The following is a 16,500-nucleotide window of genomic DNA, read 5'->3' on the forward strand; positions in this document are numbered from 1 at the left end:
GACTCGAGAAATAATGATAGAAATTCGTCCTCGCTAACATTCAATAATTAATCATTCCCATCGAAATTTATAATTTTATACTATGGTAAAATACTTAATTATATATCATTATAATTAATCTATTGAACATACAATTGACGGAACATTTAAAACAAAAGACATTTAAGGCAAAAGCTTTGCCTTTTAATTATTTCAAACACTGCAACCTAGTTATTCTATTCTTTCAGATAGAACCCAATATCAAGAGACACTCACATAAAGGCCATTCGTCAACACCACTCACTTCGACAACGACCATCCTACGACCATGAAGCCCGATTCAGGATCACCGAGACATCCCTTCAGAATCAAACAATCCAGCCCATAACTCGGTTAATCAATCACAAGATACTGTCTTAATCTCATTATCCAGTAGAGTCAACCTCCCATACAATAGAGGAATGATCCGCAATCAAAATGGTGATAGCGAGCGGATCCCCAGGCAGTGCTGCGTCAAACAAGCTTAGGAGATCCCGCAGATTGTCTTCGACTAGGGGACTGAAGGTTCGACTAAACGCAAACACAACCAACCAACCGATTCCCCAGCAAGATCTGAATCAAAAGCTCGGTCTGTACCCGATAGTTAGTCGAAACGTGGTCGATACAAAAGGTAAGGCGTCGATCAATTGGGAATTGAACGAGAGAATCAGCCTGAGCAGTGGATCCAGTCCAGGGCTGGAGGTTCGGCCGGACGCGAAGAAAGGAATAGAATTGAGTGGAAATCGGAAGAAGCCGGAGACCAACAGCAGACAGGTGATGGTCGATAAGCAAGAACGTCGAGAGAATGGGAAAATCGGCAAGACGAGTCTACAGTTCATGAACGTATCGGGATTTCAGCCGGAGGCGGAGAAGAGACGGAAAGACTCGTGGTCGATCGATGTGGATGTGATCGAGCGTCCAGGGGAGGAGGAGGAGGAAGAAGAGAACGTGATCAAAAGCGATTCGAAGTATGAAATAGGAATCCCCAGCGAGGGGACCGCTGGGTCCAGAAAATCGACGAAGCAGAGGCGACAGCTGTCTACTGGGACCAAGTCGCAGAAGTGCGGGAAAAACTACGAAGACGAGAGCGTAAATGGGAAGTGGGGCAGGAAAAAGGTTGACAAAACTAACGACTCGATCTCCAAGAGGCTGGAGCTGATTCACGAGCTGAACCAGAAGATCCTAGCGAACTACGAGCGGTTTCAGCAGAAGTCTAGGTTCAAGAATCATTTGAAAGAGGCGAAGGATACTCTGTCTAAAAGTACCTCGAAAGAGCAGAGTGGCAGAAGTCGATCGTCCTTGAAGGAAGAAAAGGAGCCGCGAAAAGAGGAGTATGTATACGCGGAAGCCAGACGGAAGGGAAGAACAAAAACAGAATGCGTAATTCAGAGATCGTGTCAAGATCTGTTGACGCAGCGCAAGCTGGACATCGACAAGTTTACCTTCTCCAAGGATCACTGCGAGAAATTGACTGTCTCGAAGGATCATAGACTCGACGCATTGGACAAGAAGCGATCGACGAAAACGCTGTCGAAATCCAGAATCCTTCGCGATAATGAGAACTTCATCATGGCTCCGAAACCGGGTTTCTGCGAGATCAACAACGATAAGGATAGGCGAACGGCTACGAGGACCGAATACGGTAGCAGATCAAGACGAAACGAGGAAAGAAAGAGTGTTTTTTACCCGATGGAGGACGACGATGGTCAGGAAGACTCGAAAAAGCACGTAGACGGCACGATCAACGATGACACCGATTGTCTAGGGAACTCCAGATTGTATCCAGAAACCTACAGCGATCGCTCTAACGAAACGAGAATCGAGTTGGCAAACGGGGACGATCGAGGTGGGACGAGCACGTCGAAAGAGGCGATAGATCGAGACGAAACGGAGACCGAGCGTGCGGCTGGAATCGATCAGACTGATGATAGGTCTCGAGAGGAGAAACGTAGCCAGACTATCGATCAGACGGCTCACAAGATTCTGGAAAATCTCGACGAGACTATCGATAAATTTGATCGTGAAAAAACAGAAGGAGGAATGACTACAGTCGAGGACTCGAAGAACGAAGAGAAAAAAAAGAGGGACAGCTTCGATGACTTTATGCAAAATAGTAGCGGCTCGTTGTCAGAGCTGACCAACCCAAAAGTGGCCGGACTCCAAGAGACCTTTAATTCCTCTTGGGACTCCGGTGTCGGTGTAGATGTCACCGGCGGAAGTGGTTGGGTCAGGATACACACCGGGATCGAGAGCAGCCTCGTCTATCTCACTCTGGATACCACCGCTAGAGACGTCTGCAGGGACATGCTGTTAGGCGACGACTTGTCTCTGTTTATACAGGTAAGCGGCCCCGAACTTCCGCGGCTAATTATTCATTTGATTTACGACGCAAAGGTTGCGCGACCGCTCGGGTTAACGAGAGGGGCAGACATGCTAATGAGGAACTGGTACGACGACAGAGTTGTCGACGTCTTTGCGACGTCGTTGGATAATGTTTACTCGAAATTGAAATGTTTTTTCTTTTTCTTTTCTTCTTTTTTGTTCGGTTTGAAAGTCGAACCAAGTCAGAAGAAGATGAGGACGGTTTGGTTCGTCTGAGGTAAAAAAAGTTGGCGAGTTGTTAAGAGGAGTTCATTTCTCAGTAATTTGGATGCTTTTTAACGAAGTTCGAACGTTTTTGAAGCTGAGTCACGCAGTATTTCACACTAGGAATATTTTCTTATTTCGCTTATGAAAAGCGTCTTACCTCAAAACAAATTTAGATGCTAAAGAATTATCGCAACGTCTTAAATGGCAGACTAAAAAATCGTACGGTAAAAATCTCGCCAACCATACACAACAATGTGCTTCGCTTGCATGTAGCCGAAATTCTATAAAAAATTCCAATCACACGCGTAAACAATAATAAACAATGGTATCGCGTTACGTTCTTAAAAAAATGTAAGGAAAGAATATGACAGGCCGTCAAGTGAGAATGTTCAAGCTCTGGTTAGAGAAAACGTGATAAAAAAGCGCGATTTAAGAAGGGGAAGCGAAGGCGTGAGTGGCAAGAAGAAAAATGAAAGGAATTGAAAAAAGGAACGATATCTACAGTTAAGAACCCAGAGAAGGAGACGTGAAAAAGGAGAAAAATACGGGGGAAAAAATGCGAAGGGGTTTCAACGGAATATCACCGCGGGCTTTATCGCGTGCTCGAGCATTAACGACGTCTGCGACAGCGGGCGGACCGGAAATCCTGGCACACCGCAAGATCTCTCTGAAGGGATCTGAGCGAGGCGATTTCGTTTCGTCGTCCTTAGAAAGGGTAAAGAGTTATCGTTTCCTTTTGATGAAAGAAAGATAAGCGTAGCTTATGTGTGTATGTATGTATGATGTGCAACGTTACACGATCTTAGTCGTAGGGCGGAATTGAGGGGTGGAAGTAATTTTGATATTTGAGAACTATGAACGAGGAGGAACTTTTGAATGCCTGATGTGAATGAGTGAGGAACATTTAAAGATTTCAGAATTTTAGCTCTGATATTTTGACAGACGAACAAGACACAGAATTAATAACATTTCTTGGAGACTGTCAATAGCGTTTTGTTGACGCGTTCTGTAAACTGTCCTTTTGGAGGTTTTAGTAGTTTGAATTATTTAATAATTTTAGTGACGAAATTTGGCGACTCAAGCTTTCGAGTAGTTAAAACAATTGAGAATTTTGTGCCATTTTAATATTGTTTGTATAAAACAAAGCTGTGCTGTATAAAATTTCTTCTACTTTCATTGTTTAAACAAAATTTGATATTAACAGTATTTACAGTAATTAATCGATGTATATTCTTGCAAAATGTAGATTTTCCATTTGGAGGCATAATGCTTGAAAAAGAGATAATATTTGTACACCAACGTTGATTCGAGTTGCTTTTATTAACCTCCCTTTTATACATTTGCCGAGTAATATGTATATTGGAAACGTGATCGTTCCAAATCTCCGATACTCAATAATATCGTCTGCCTGCATTTTAGGTCACGTTAAACCAGATATTGAGTAAACTTAAAGAGCCAGTGAGACGTTCAGAAAGGCGTCTCATTGTAAGGACTGCAACGGCAAACTCACTGAAACGTACTTACATTACATCTTAACCCAAAATCGATATCTCTCGGTCGCCATCTCTTTCAATCTTTTTCAATTATTAAAAATATCTCTCTCTTAAAATAAAAGCTCAAAAAATCGATAAAATACTCTTCTGCACTTCCGTTCGAGGCAATTTTTGCTTTCAATCCTTCTGAAGAGCATCGTGCATTGTTTCGCGTAATAAAACAAGCCACCTCTTTGATACACAGAAACAAAGGTGACATTAGATCAGAACGTAGCTAAAAAAGGGGTGTACCAGGGCTAAGGGAGTCGCTTTCGACTTAACTTGCTATTCTCATCCGGGCAAACCGATTTCGCGTGTACGTTTCACCCGAACTTTCCTTCCGACCCTTTGCCCGATGCTGTATAATGAGTAGGACGCAAGCTGGCTCCTCAAAGATAACGAGGTACGCGCCAATAATCAAAGGAGGTTCAGACTTAAATAGCAGGCGTGTCTCTTAAAAGAAACCCCCCAGCTGGATGCTGTCGGCTACTTGAAGTCAAACTCACTGCCTATGTCTGTACAGACGGCCGCAATAATGATGAATTTTCGTGTTTTCGTTTCATCTGTTCTTCTTCTATCGTTTCTCTTAATACTGTTACGTCATATTGAAAAAATCAAGACCATCTCTGATTCTCTCAGTTCTTGTTGTGTATGATATTCATATTTGAAGACTAGGATGAAGAGGAACGAGAAATATGAGAATATCTTTATTGAGAAAATTAAATATCAAATATTCTAGTCAGTTAGTAGGTTAAAAGAGGCTTAAATTCGAACGGGTCTTAAAGCTGTCTACATTATAGTATAGGAAGGCTTACATATATCATGTCTAATCGATGACGTATGATCAAACTTTGGTATCTCGATAACGTCTTTAGCTTCCACGAGAAATTCATTAGAGTACGGAACGGTATGCGAACGACTTTCCCGGGCAGCTGTTGCGTTTGAGAGCACCGTTGAAACAGGTGTCCCCGATCTGAGAAACTATGGCAAGGAAGTCAGGCAGTTCGTAACACGTGAGTGACCGGTTCATGCTTCGAACAGGTGTTTAATTACATAAGGGGCGAACAAGTTCACACGGGTTTACGTATCCGTCTCACTCGAATTCCAGCAATTTGCCGCAACTAGGAGGACTTTCGAGAATTCATCTAGTTCGAAAGTGTAAAAAATAACAAAAATAAGAGAATAATGTCAAGTACGTATTTGATTTACAGAAACTTTTTTTTCTCTGTTATACAATATGTACAATTTACGAAGCGCTTGTTCCAGGAAACGAATCGTAATATGGAAGCAAATTCCTTCGTTAAATTTTATATCTTCGCACATGCACTTTTTTATATAATTTGTACAAATTAAATCAAAAACAGTCAAATTATTCCCACTTATTCCAACAATTATTCCACTTTGATGAAACAATTAGCGTAAAATTAGTCGCGCGCAACTAATATATGAATTTAATCATTCGAAGCGTGAACGCGTATCCGTCGGACGAATATTTCGCGCCGATTTCTCCAACTATCACAATATTTCCATCGGAAACGCTTTCTCGTTTAAATTGTTGCTCGTCGATGTTATGGACGAGCGTGTAATCAATAGAAACACGCGATTAAGCTCGAATCGCGATTCATTGCAACGGATTTGGCTTCGTTCGCATGAAATCACGTTCTATCTCTCGTCAAATATATACCAGTAAGCCTGATCCGTTCCACTCGCTCAAAAACGCGTTACTTTTTAATTTATTTAATTTTAGCTCGAATTTAACCAGCAAATAAAACAATTTTCTATACTTCCTTGAAGGGAGTCGTGCTAAAATAAACTGGAAATGTATTTAGGATATTTTCAACATTGAGTATTTACGCGAAAAATTTTAATTTTTCGCAGATAAACTAATAAACAATGAATATTTTTAAAATACCTTAGTTTTCGTCGAAGCTTGGTTTTATTCAGTCTGAAAAATTATTGATACCTTGTTTATGAACGTGGATTCACGTGGCAACTGTCGAACATATTTTAACTGAAATTGATTACGATATTGTTTGAGATTATTTTTTACGGTTGATCGTTGATAAATTAGTTGCGATAGTGAAAATACGCGTGTAAAAGGTATAAACATATACGTACCGGAGTTTCTAATCTGTGCAGTCGTATATAAACGTTTGTGTGCTTCTGTGCGCTAACGGTCTTAATTAGTATAATTACGGACATATTAATGTTAGCTAAGTTTCCTGGTGGATAAAATTGTGCACACGTTAATATATGCTAATTACTGATCGTAGCGATCAGAAACGTAATATTACGCGCCAGTTTCTTTGAAAGCCTCTATAAACAAGCAAACATTGTGTTATTGCAAATTTATTAGCGTCTCATTTATTATTAGATAAATTTCAGAATATATTATTATGAAATATACAGGTTCATTTATTGGAAAGAATTTCTCAAAATTTCTAAAAAGATTTTAATGAGATAACTGATGAAATATACGAAATTGTAATTTCTATAGAAACCATATGAATACCTATATTAGAAATTAACGTAAGATTTTGGTATCAGAAACCTGTAATTCATAGAATGTCAGGCCTTGAAGGCAAATCTTGTCAAAGCTTGACATGTCAAGCTCATCTGTCAGTACGTAGGAACAATGTGCACAACGGGGAACACTACGCCATGGCAGATACGAGTTACGTCTTTGATCGTGACTTTAATACGAACAGTCATTAGACGTTCTGCCCTTGAAAGGCTTGTTAAAGAAAGGATCGTAATAGAATAGGATAGATTTATGTAAAATATTACGTTTGATTAATGTTAAAGAGTAAATATCATTTCTAAATTATTTCTCATTAAATTCTCAATACATTAATGGCAAGAAATCAATTCTTTCCAAATTTCATACTTTCTAAATTCTGAATTTTACGTTCTTTATCGAGGACAGCGAAAACTACAGGGAGAACAAAATTTCTAAAAACAAAAAAAAACTGTTCTTTATGCAATATTGCATGTTACATAACGCAGATTTCGACCGAAAATATTATCTGGAACGAGAAACACTTTGAAACAATATCGTAACAGCCGTTTGTAATTGCACAGAGAGTAAAAATTATATTTCGACGGTCGTTAACATTTAAAATATCGAGTTGAAAGCTCGTTCCGGTAGCGAGTTTCGGGCGCATATCGGAATTAAAAAATCGCTAAAAGTGTTCGTACACCGCGTACGTTCAGTATTGAACCGATTCTGCATTATTTTCTATGACGATATAATTCGTAACACTGCGCTGCCGGTTCCAGCAAATGGAACGAAATTTCGCACGCAAAACGCCATGAGCTGATACAGGGCAATTCGTTTTTTCCGGCTTAAAATGACAGCACACATTGAGCAAATAAAGGAAATAAAGTCGACTGTAAAAAACCAAAAGTACAAAGCAAAAAACGATTATAGAAAGTATTAATGGTAAAATATTTCTATAGTATATTTTAAAAACAACAAGATGCATTAATCACAGGAATTCTGTAAAATAATCATCCAAAATATTAATCTTGAGAATGAATATGAAATCCAGCCAGAAATCTAATAACTAATATGAAACTTCAAAACTATGCTCTCTATCTTCTGCCATTCACCTTAATTCCAACGTAATCAGCTGTCCGATGAGAACATTCCTTGCTAATTTAGACGATTGGACGGTAGGGAAGACCTTTCATCCGTCTTCTTGTAAAGAACGAACCTACGCTTCGACGGAAACAAGAAGCGAGAAGGACGCTTTTCAACGCTTAATCCGGATAACAAATGACCTTAAAAATATCCGAGCCCCGTCGTCGGCTCTTCAGCGTCAGGAAAATTCCAGACGAATGCTCGATTCAGATTCTGTCGCGGGATTGAAAGCGATTCATTTAAGTATCCGCCATGGGATAGACCGATGGTTAAATGGGGAACCATACCGTCCGTTTCATTCCACTATTTTCGCTGATGAAATCCCGATAATTATTAAATCTTCTCGTGGCCGTGTTTTGTGCTGCAGATAAAAAGAACCCGGCGAATCTCCGTTAAGAAACGGCGATGATGCGACTAAAGGCGGATAAATGTGGTATGCTTCAATGTTGCTCGATATTTCTGGTTTTTGTTCGTCGAAATCTTATTATATATAATTTTATTATATTAAAAAATTGTTGAAGTAATTACTTCAAGAAAAACTCTACACCTTTTTTTTTTTGTATATCCGTGACATGGAGACCGCTATTACGAAGATAATAGAATTTAGTGAAACAAAAAATTCGAAATAAGGAAAGGTCCATATCATTGTGCCCTTAAATATAAATTTTGTTTTGGGTTACAAGGTCTAGAAACAAAAGAGCTATAAGCAGATTTCTATTGCTGTTTCTTGTAGCCTTCAGCTAGAGCTACACACCAAGGTTAACTTTTTGGTAATATCCTTTGCTATAAATATATGAACGTGCTCGCTATTACTTTCTATTGTATTGTAACACTGAAAGAGTAAGGATCTGGATCAGCATACACTATACCTATACATGTTTCAATATATCTTTTTATTACAAATTCATCCACTCGTTCCTCTATCAGTCAATCTCAACAAAAATAAATTACATTAAAAAATGGCGGATGAATATTGACCTTTGTAAACCAGATGAATCGGTTTTTTCGATCGTTTAGTTATAGAATTATCGAACATATTGTTGCGCAGAATGAAACGATGGAAAGAATTTTTTCGCGTGCAACGAATAAAGAATAAGCTTAATATTATCGTTCTCTGATATTTTGCTGCGATATATGTATTAGAGTTATTATTTATCGTTCACAAGCTAATTCTTCGTACGAGAAATAAAAAAAGATCGTGCTTAAAAAATACCTGACAGGATCCTAAAGTCCAGCGAATCCAAATCCAAACGTGATGCAGCACCTACGGCAAAACTCAGCTGAATTCGGGTTAACGAATAGCTCGATTATCGATAATCCAGAGGGGTCCTCGAATATTTCCATCGACGAAAAAATTAACAGCGAACATCTTCCAATTAACCGTCCCCATATCTCGAAATCCATTTTTCGTTATCGGCAGCTTCATTAGCGCGCATTAGATCACGCCATGTTACGCTACTCGTTGCTCGCCCGATACTGTTTAATTAATCCAATAAAAATCGGCGTGACTGTCGCGAGTTTTCGCGAATGACGCTTTGAAAGAACTTCTTTGTTTCGTCGCAATTTCAACTTGGAAAAGCCAGAAGAAAAAAGACATGTGTAGAAATCGGATTCGTCGGAAGTTTTTGCGAGTCGTCTCGTCCCCAGCATTCATCAGTCTCGATATTATTTCAACGTAAAACACGTAATAAATTTTCCACCACTTTTTCGCCGTTTCTTTTCACGTTCCTCCACTAAGAGGATTAAAGGATCACGATTAGAGCATTTTCAGGCGTTGCAATCCTTTTCAACTCTCCCCTTCCCTCTTCCTTTTATTTTTTATTTTTTTTTTTTTTCTGTCGCAATACGCCTGCTGGAAAGGGTACCACGAAATTTTCGCGAGTTTTGATCCATATACAAACGAATCGACAATGAAAGTTCGCAGCTGTGCTACAAAAGAGTGATTACACGATTTACCCGTGCTCATGCCACCCTTTTGAAGACCAAACAAGTTCCAGGGATGTGTAGTAGGGGAGGGTTTTTGAGGGAATTTGTGTACATTCGAGTTTAGAGATTAATGTCGAGTGGATCGTGATAGCAAAGAACGGAGATTTTAATTCATTTTGCAGATGAATGAGAAAATAAAAGATGGAAATAAAAAGTGGAATTTTGTTGATGCGTTGTAGTTAAGGGTAGAATACTTGATAGCGTTTTCAGTTCATTTTTCATGTGTCATTTAATATTAGATATATGTATTATTAGCTTATATCAGCTCCATTTTTTCGCCCAGAAAATATATTTCCTCAGGGGAAACTTATTTGCAAACAAATCGCAATCCAAAATCTACGCAAGAAATTTCGTTTCGTGTAACCGTATATCTTCCAAACTTTGTATTCTACAAACAAAAAAAAGAAAAGCTAAGTAAATAAATCGAAAATGGGAAGTAAAAAAAAAAGTAAAAAGCAAAAGGAGAAAAAAGTAGCAGTTTCAGCCCATAAAGTTCGGGGAAAAAAGAGCAGAGAAATTGGACGTACGATTTCCCGGGGAAGTGGATTTGAGTGTAAAGTCGAAAACGACGAATTCACGCTGCGGCTCGGCCATGCCATAAATAAATATAAACTGCGGCCGTGTCCAGCTTAGAGCTTTCATAAAAATCGTAAAGTTGCCGGACACCTGGCCAAGCGTAAAGTGCTTTTTGACGAAGCGATCGTGGCTTTATCGCGGACCATTAAACGGAATATTCCTTCGTTCCTTTCTCTCTCCAGCACTCTCTTCCTTTTCTTTCGTCGATGTTAGCCATATAAAAAGGGTTGAATAGACTGGGAAACAGGGTGTAGCTTCGTTCCTGTGCAACAGCAATCGTTAAATAACGACTCGCCCGTAAAGAGTACTCGTTAAACGCGACAGCTCGTAAATTGTTGCTCGCGAACAAGGTAGCATCCAAGTTTTTATTTAGCTCTCTATAAAGGAAAGATATATCTTCGCCATTTTTAAATGGAAAAATTGTCGTTGGAAGAAGTTCAATGAAAAAATACGTTTTCTTTATTGCTACATGTGGCAAGTTAGAATGCAAATAAAAAGAAGAAATTGAATATATTCAACTTTGATTTATAATAAACGAGCCAACAATTTTTTGTAATGAACTCTGTGCTTTCTGCAGAAAATAAAAAGTCACACATTTGGAAGAGCATTTGCAGTTCTGCGGTCATTTATTTAACTATAATGCAAATCTGAAACTATCCCGTTATAATTTATCTACGCCGAACGAATTTTAAAAACACTGTTTCGAAGTATTTCGTATTTTCGAAACGAACGAAATTACCGCGATAAATTGTCTACATATACATAAACGATGGATGCTCATAATGAGTTTTGTTAATTACATGCAAGTCCATGGGGACTACAAGTAGCCCAGTTTCTCTCTTATGGATCGATAACGTCATTTCTATCGAACAAAAATAAAGCTCTGATAGGTTGACGAAAATTTTCAACCTGAATTCGACCCTGAAAATGTTAAACATATAAAAGATGTAAAACATATGAACATATATTTTATAATGCGTCACAATTTTATACATGAACTTATATATAGATACTGAGACGATACTTTTAATGCAAACAATGTCTTATTTTTCTCAGAGAGCTCCATATGTCCATGAAGGTGGTAAAGAAAATTTTGCAACCCATTTGTTTTCGTTCGCAAGGAAAGTCTCAGAGATATCAGGCGGTAGCTTGATCGCTTCCGGAGGACAATGCGTTTCCGAGCTGACAGAAAAATCGTCTGGTGGAATCGAATCGATTGATAAGCTATCGACTGATAGAATAGCGACTCCTTTCTAGAGAAGATCGCTTACGATATTTCGCTAGCTTTGCAGATGAGATTCTTCGAGAGCGGAGGTTCTTGCGCGTCCAATCTTTTGAGAGGATCTTATTTCGAACTTATATGTAGTAGTTTCATAGGAATGTCGCTAATACGACGTGAAACTTGAAACTTGTGTTTATTCGTTTTTAATCAACGTTGCCAATTTCAGACTATAGAACAATCTCGTTACTTTTCCAACAAACCGCGTATGTTAGTGAATTTCTGTGTTACGAATTCTCAGTATCTGCTCATCGATTCTCATTTCTACAAACATTAACAGCGTCCCATTAGAATCGAAACTTCGTAAACTTGCGAATAAGAGAAGCTAACTGAAGAACTGCAGCTACAACTTTGTCGCTACAAATTTACTTAACACTTTGACTGCCACGTTGGTCAATATATGACCGGCCACGATTTCTCCTGTGACGCCACGGTGGTCATTGGTAACTGGAGCGCTTGAAATTCTTACAATTGTAAAAATTGAATGAAAATTGACAGTTAGGGCATTTTGAATATAACCGACAAATAGAAGATGCTTTGAAATAAAAAGTGCCCCATTGAACAATTAAACATTTTTATTAGAACATCAATAAAAAAAAAAAATGAGAACAAATCTTGCATCTAACGGTGCACTGTGTTTGCATCCATATCTTTGAGGGGTAGTCTACGAATATTATTATAAACACACCTTAGAAAATAATCGTAAATGCTGCTTTATAATCATATAATTAAAGTTAGTGAAGTACGTTTGCTAATATCTTCTACACGTTTCAACAATATATTCTGGACGTTTTGCTTACGACCAAATAACGAATACGAATGGTTTGTTGAAATAAACGAAGCCTTGTTATAATATGTTGCTATCAACTGTTACCAAGACGCCACGGTGACCACCCGTGACCACCGATAAGATAAACGGTCCATTGGGGAAGAATGTTGTCTTACATCATCAATATATTATTATTTTGCCATTATATGCTTTGAATAATAAAAATACTCCCGTTGCGTCCTGAGCGAAACATATGATTTCAGCGTGGCCGTGTTAATATCAAAGTGTTAACATCGCTTTAATCGTACATCGTGCCGAAATTCTCATCAAGGACGATCATTTCCTTCGAACAAAACGAGGCCCCTTTAAAGAACCTCCGAAATATGGCCAGCTTTCCTGATTTCCTCTAAATAGAGAGAATCCGCAGGAAGTCACATTGGATGGCGGAACTTACGCCAAAGGAAATAATCTCGAAGATATTGCAGCGGCCGACCCACTGTCTCTCTGTAGACGCCATTTATGTACATTGTACACTGTACACGCGTCTGTTCGTACTTCTCGGTGACGTTTACACGACATTGCCTGCGTTATTAACCGTTGTTTCATCATCGGGTTTGACGTTTAGTCGGCAACCCCGTTTTTGCGCTGCCTAGTAACTCGTGAATTTAATTTATTTACATCGCGGTACGAATGTTGAACGTTCCGGAAAATTGAAATGATTAATCTTTAGCAATTTTAATAGGGAGGAAATTTTCGTTGAACGAGTTCTCGTACAGATTGTAAAATCATCGGCATAGTGATCGGATATAATGGTACTAAAATTCGAGATCAGTTTAGAAGACATAAATTTATCGCCTGATTTAATTAATTATTCATAAAGTATAATTTTCTTTTTTTTTTAATCACATCGAAAATGTATCGAATGTAAATGTAAAATATATGTTCTAAAATGAATCGAACATGCAAGGAAAATCCAAGCTACATACACCGTCTGATCGCTTTGAAGAACGAAAAAGCAAAAAAAATGTTACCCCTTAATTTTTTACTTCGCTTTGAAAACCTGTGCCGTCCAATGAAATTCGCGCCAATAAATCTAGATCTAGCCATATTTCGCCAAAATGAATCCGGAATCCCGATACTGCGAACGTTTCCGTCGAAACAAAAACTAAACGACGTAATTCTACGTGGCGGGTAATTGCAGAGCGATCCACGAAACATACGTACTTTCGTGTTGAACACGTGTTAATGTTCAAAATCGTAATGGAAAAACGTGGCGCAGCAACGGAATATTTTAATTACGCTGAACAAAACCACGTTCGGTGTAACATTCGCGGTCGATTATTTTTTAATAATCCAACGAATAAACTTTTTCGAGATATTTTCGTATTAAAAAATAGAAATTATTACCTGCAACGGGATTATTTCTGCGTTTCTTTCTTTTTATTTTCTTTTTTCTTTTTTTTTTTTTTTGCTTTTATGAGTGGAAAGCAAGAAATGGAGATTACCGATGAGACGTTTAATCACGGATTTATTGTTATTTACGAAGCCTGAAGATTTGCGCAATAAATAATTGTTTTAGTACTTTTGTGGACGATAGAGAACAATGGCGACGACTTGCATTCACTAATCTAGAACTATGTGAGCTGAAAGTAAAGTCAAGTTAACATTCATCTTAGATACAAACTGCTTTCGTTTAATGGGATCTATAATTTTGATATTGTAAGACAGCAGATTAAATCTTAAGTTGATTTATCGCAATTCACGTCGCTTGTATTCTGACCACAAGATGAATTAATCTTCAAAATTGCCAGAACCGCTCGATATATCTTAACAAGCTTCAACCAGCTTTCTCCACATTCCCAATTACCCGAGACAATCAACTAAACGTACCTAAAAAAAAAACTAAAAGTTTCTAGGAAAAATGCATCGATTTACAGAGGAATAAAAAGGAAGGCAAAAACTTGAAAGAAGGAACGTCTAGAAAAAAGAGGATTAAACTCGTCGCTATGCGATGCAAAATGATCAAACTTCCGAGGAAGTTTGGCTGATTGCGGGTAAAAAAACTGTTTGGTTAAAGCTGGACTTTTTCCAAGGAGAACCAGAAACTTCTCGATTGACGCGACGCTGAAAACTCCTTTCGACCACCCGACGAAGCGGTTTCTTATGAGAACCTTGTCTTACAGGCGGTTCTGGATCGAAAACTTTACAACTCGTCGCCTGGATGCTTGAAGCATCAAACCAAATTCGCGAAAATGGTGATTTCGAGGGGTGAAGATACTAAAACTACTTGCGCTGTTTGGTAGAATTATAAGAATGTTTCTTTATTACGAGTCACTGCTCGCATTAATACATTCGCTACCGTTAACGTGAATTCACGTCATTTCGAATTCTGTTTTCGGTTACCGCTGATGCGAATTCGCGTCATTTTAGATTCTGTTTTCGGTTTCCGCTGACATGAATTCGCGTCATTGCGTAAATCTTTTTTCAATTGCCGTCAATTCAGTTCCACGCAATGGGAATTGAGATAATTTTACGATATAATTCCGCAATACAGTTAATCCCCTACGCAGTTGGTCAAAGAATGCAAATTGATTATTAATTTATTGGCTTTAATTCGCTACATAATGTACCGTATAGTATCCAGTGTTTCAATACCTCAACGCGCTTTTTGTTGGAATTCCGTATTCTATACACATAGACAGTTATACACATCGTATGAGCGGGAAATCCCATCTGCAGCTTCTCCACTGCGGATTCAGAAGAATCGAGGGCGGAAGATAAAGTAAGAGACATATATTTTTCAGTTATCGTGGCTGCATGAAAAAAGAGGGCCTATTTGCAACCGGAATTCAGCGGCTAGGACAAGTGGTTGTAAATAACGAAATCGTGATATAATAAAATAATACTTTTAAATTCACTCGCATTTTGATAACAGAATTTTGTGGCTATCAGCTCTAAACTTATGGAAATTGTAGGCAGCGTCTAGCCAAATCTCTGGCGTCAGAACCGTCAGCCGCGAATGTGCTAACATCAAAAATGTTTCCATCAGTTCAGAACATCACCTACGAACATTTCACGTTGGTATCCTTTTGGTATTTCGAATTGGAATCCTTAAAATTTCGTGACCGCGTTATCGTTCCCTATTGGTCGATAACGCGTTTCGATCGTGAGTAGCGATCGCTGAGCCATGGATTACTGGCAATTTCGATCCCGTTTCCTGGCCACAGGAAGTAGTAAAACGGAAATCGTAAACAGCAGCGCGCGGCACGATGCTGCAGTTCGAATTGGGATTGTTCGAAAGGTTTGGTGTTCGAATTGGATGTTTAATGGGTTTTCGATCGACGTGAGTGGATACTGGGCGTTTGAGAATTTGATAATGTCAGAGCGAATGTGACGGCTGATTGTTTATGTTATTTTGATGAAGAGTTTCGTTACTAGAATTTTATGACAAGGCGAATGAACCGAGTGAATTCGTTGGTGCACGATTCTCTCGTCATGCTTATTAGGAAAATTAATATTAAGCAATTGATTAAATATAGAACTCGATACTTTAACGTACAAATGTATATTTTCTGCTCACGTCGATAATTGTTAGAGATAGATTTCAAATTTAACTGGCTATTATTTTATATTCTCGTTAAAAAAAATTTCTCGAGTGGAAAAAGGGCAACTGAAATTTCAAACGAAACAAAATCGTTGAAATTTGAAAGATGTCGAAGTAACGAGTAATAAAATAACACGTGTTCGTTACATTACTATTTCGTTTCAGTTTTCAAACAAAAGCACACACCCTTTGTTATTAGCAACGAGTTAACGAACTAATCACAAACTACTTCAGGAATAAAAGAGTTCAGTCATCCATCTGTTATGGAAGTTTTGATGTACCGCACCGTGGTTATCATTAGTGTTTTCAAACTAACGTACGAATCGAGCGCATGGTGAAACCCGACCACGTCACGTTGAAATGTTTTTTAATTACCGAAGATGAAAGGAAAGCGCAGCTTCGATCCGGAAAATTCACGGCCGTGGAATATCGCGAGCTTTCGAATAACATCGCAAGCCTCGTTGTCGAAATTAAGATGGAACGTGGCCAGCTAGCGCGTTCGGC

General features: G+C 38.6%; 1 protein-coding gene across 4 annotated transcripts in view; it reads left to right on the forward strand.

Moving 5' to 3' along the window:
• The first annotated feature begins 227 nt into the window (after positions 1-227).
• Positions 228-16,500, forward strand: part of LOC122565811 — an 80,672-nt gene continuing 64,399 nt past the window's right edge. For all 4 annotated transcript variants that reach the window (XM_043722167.1, XM_043722169.1, XM_043722168.1 and 1 more), the window contains exon 1: positions 228-2,358. In XM_043722167.1, the coding sequence (XP_043578102.1) occupies positions 457-2,358 (1,902 nt within the window). In that variant the 5' untranslated portion in view covers positions 228-456. The remainder of the gene's footprint in view (positions 2,359-16,500) is intronic.

The sequence above is a fragment of the Bombus pyrosoma genome, linkage group LG3 (assembly GCF_014825855.1).
Source record: "Bombus pyrosoma isolate SC7728 linkage group LG3, ASM1482585v1, whole genome shotgun sequence".
Classification (NCBI taxonomy): Eukaryota; Metazoa; Arthropoda; class Insecta; order Hymenoptera; family Apidae; genus Bombus; species Bombus pyrosoma.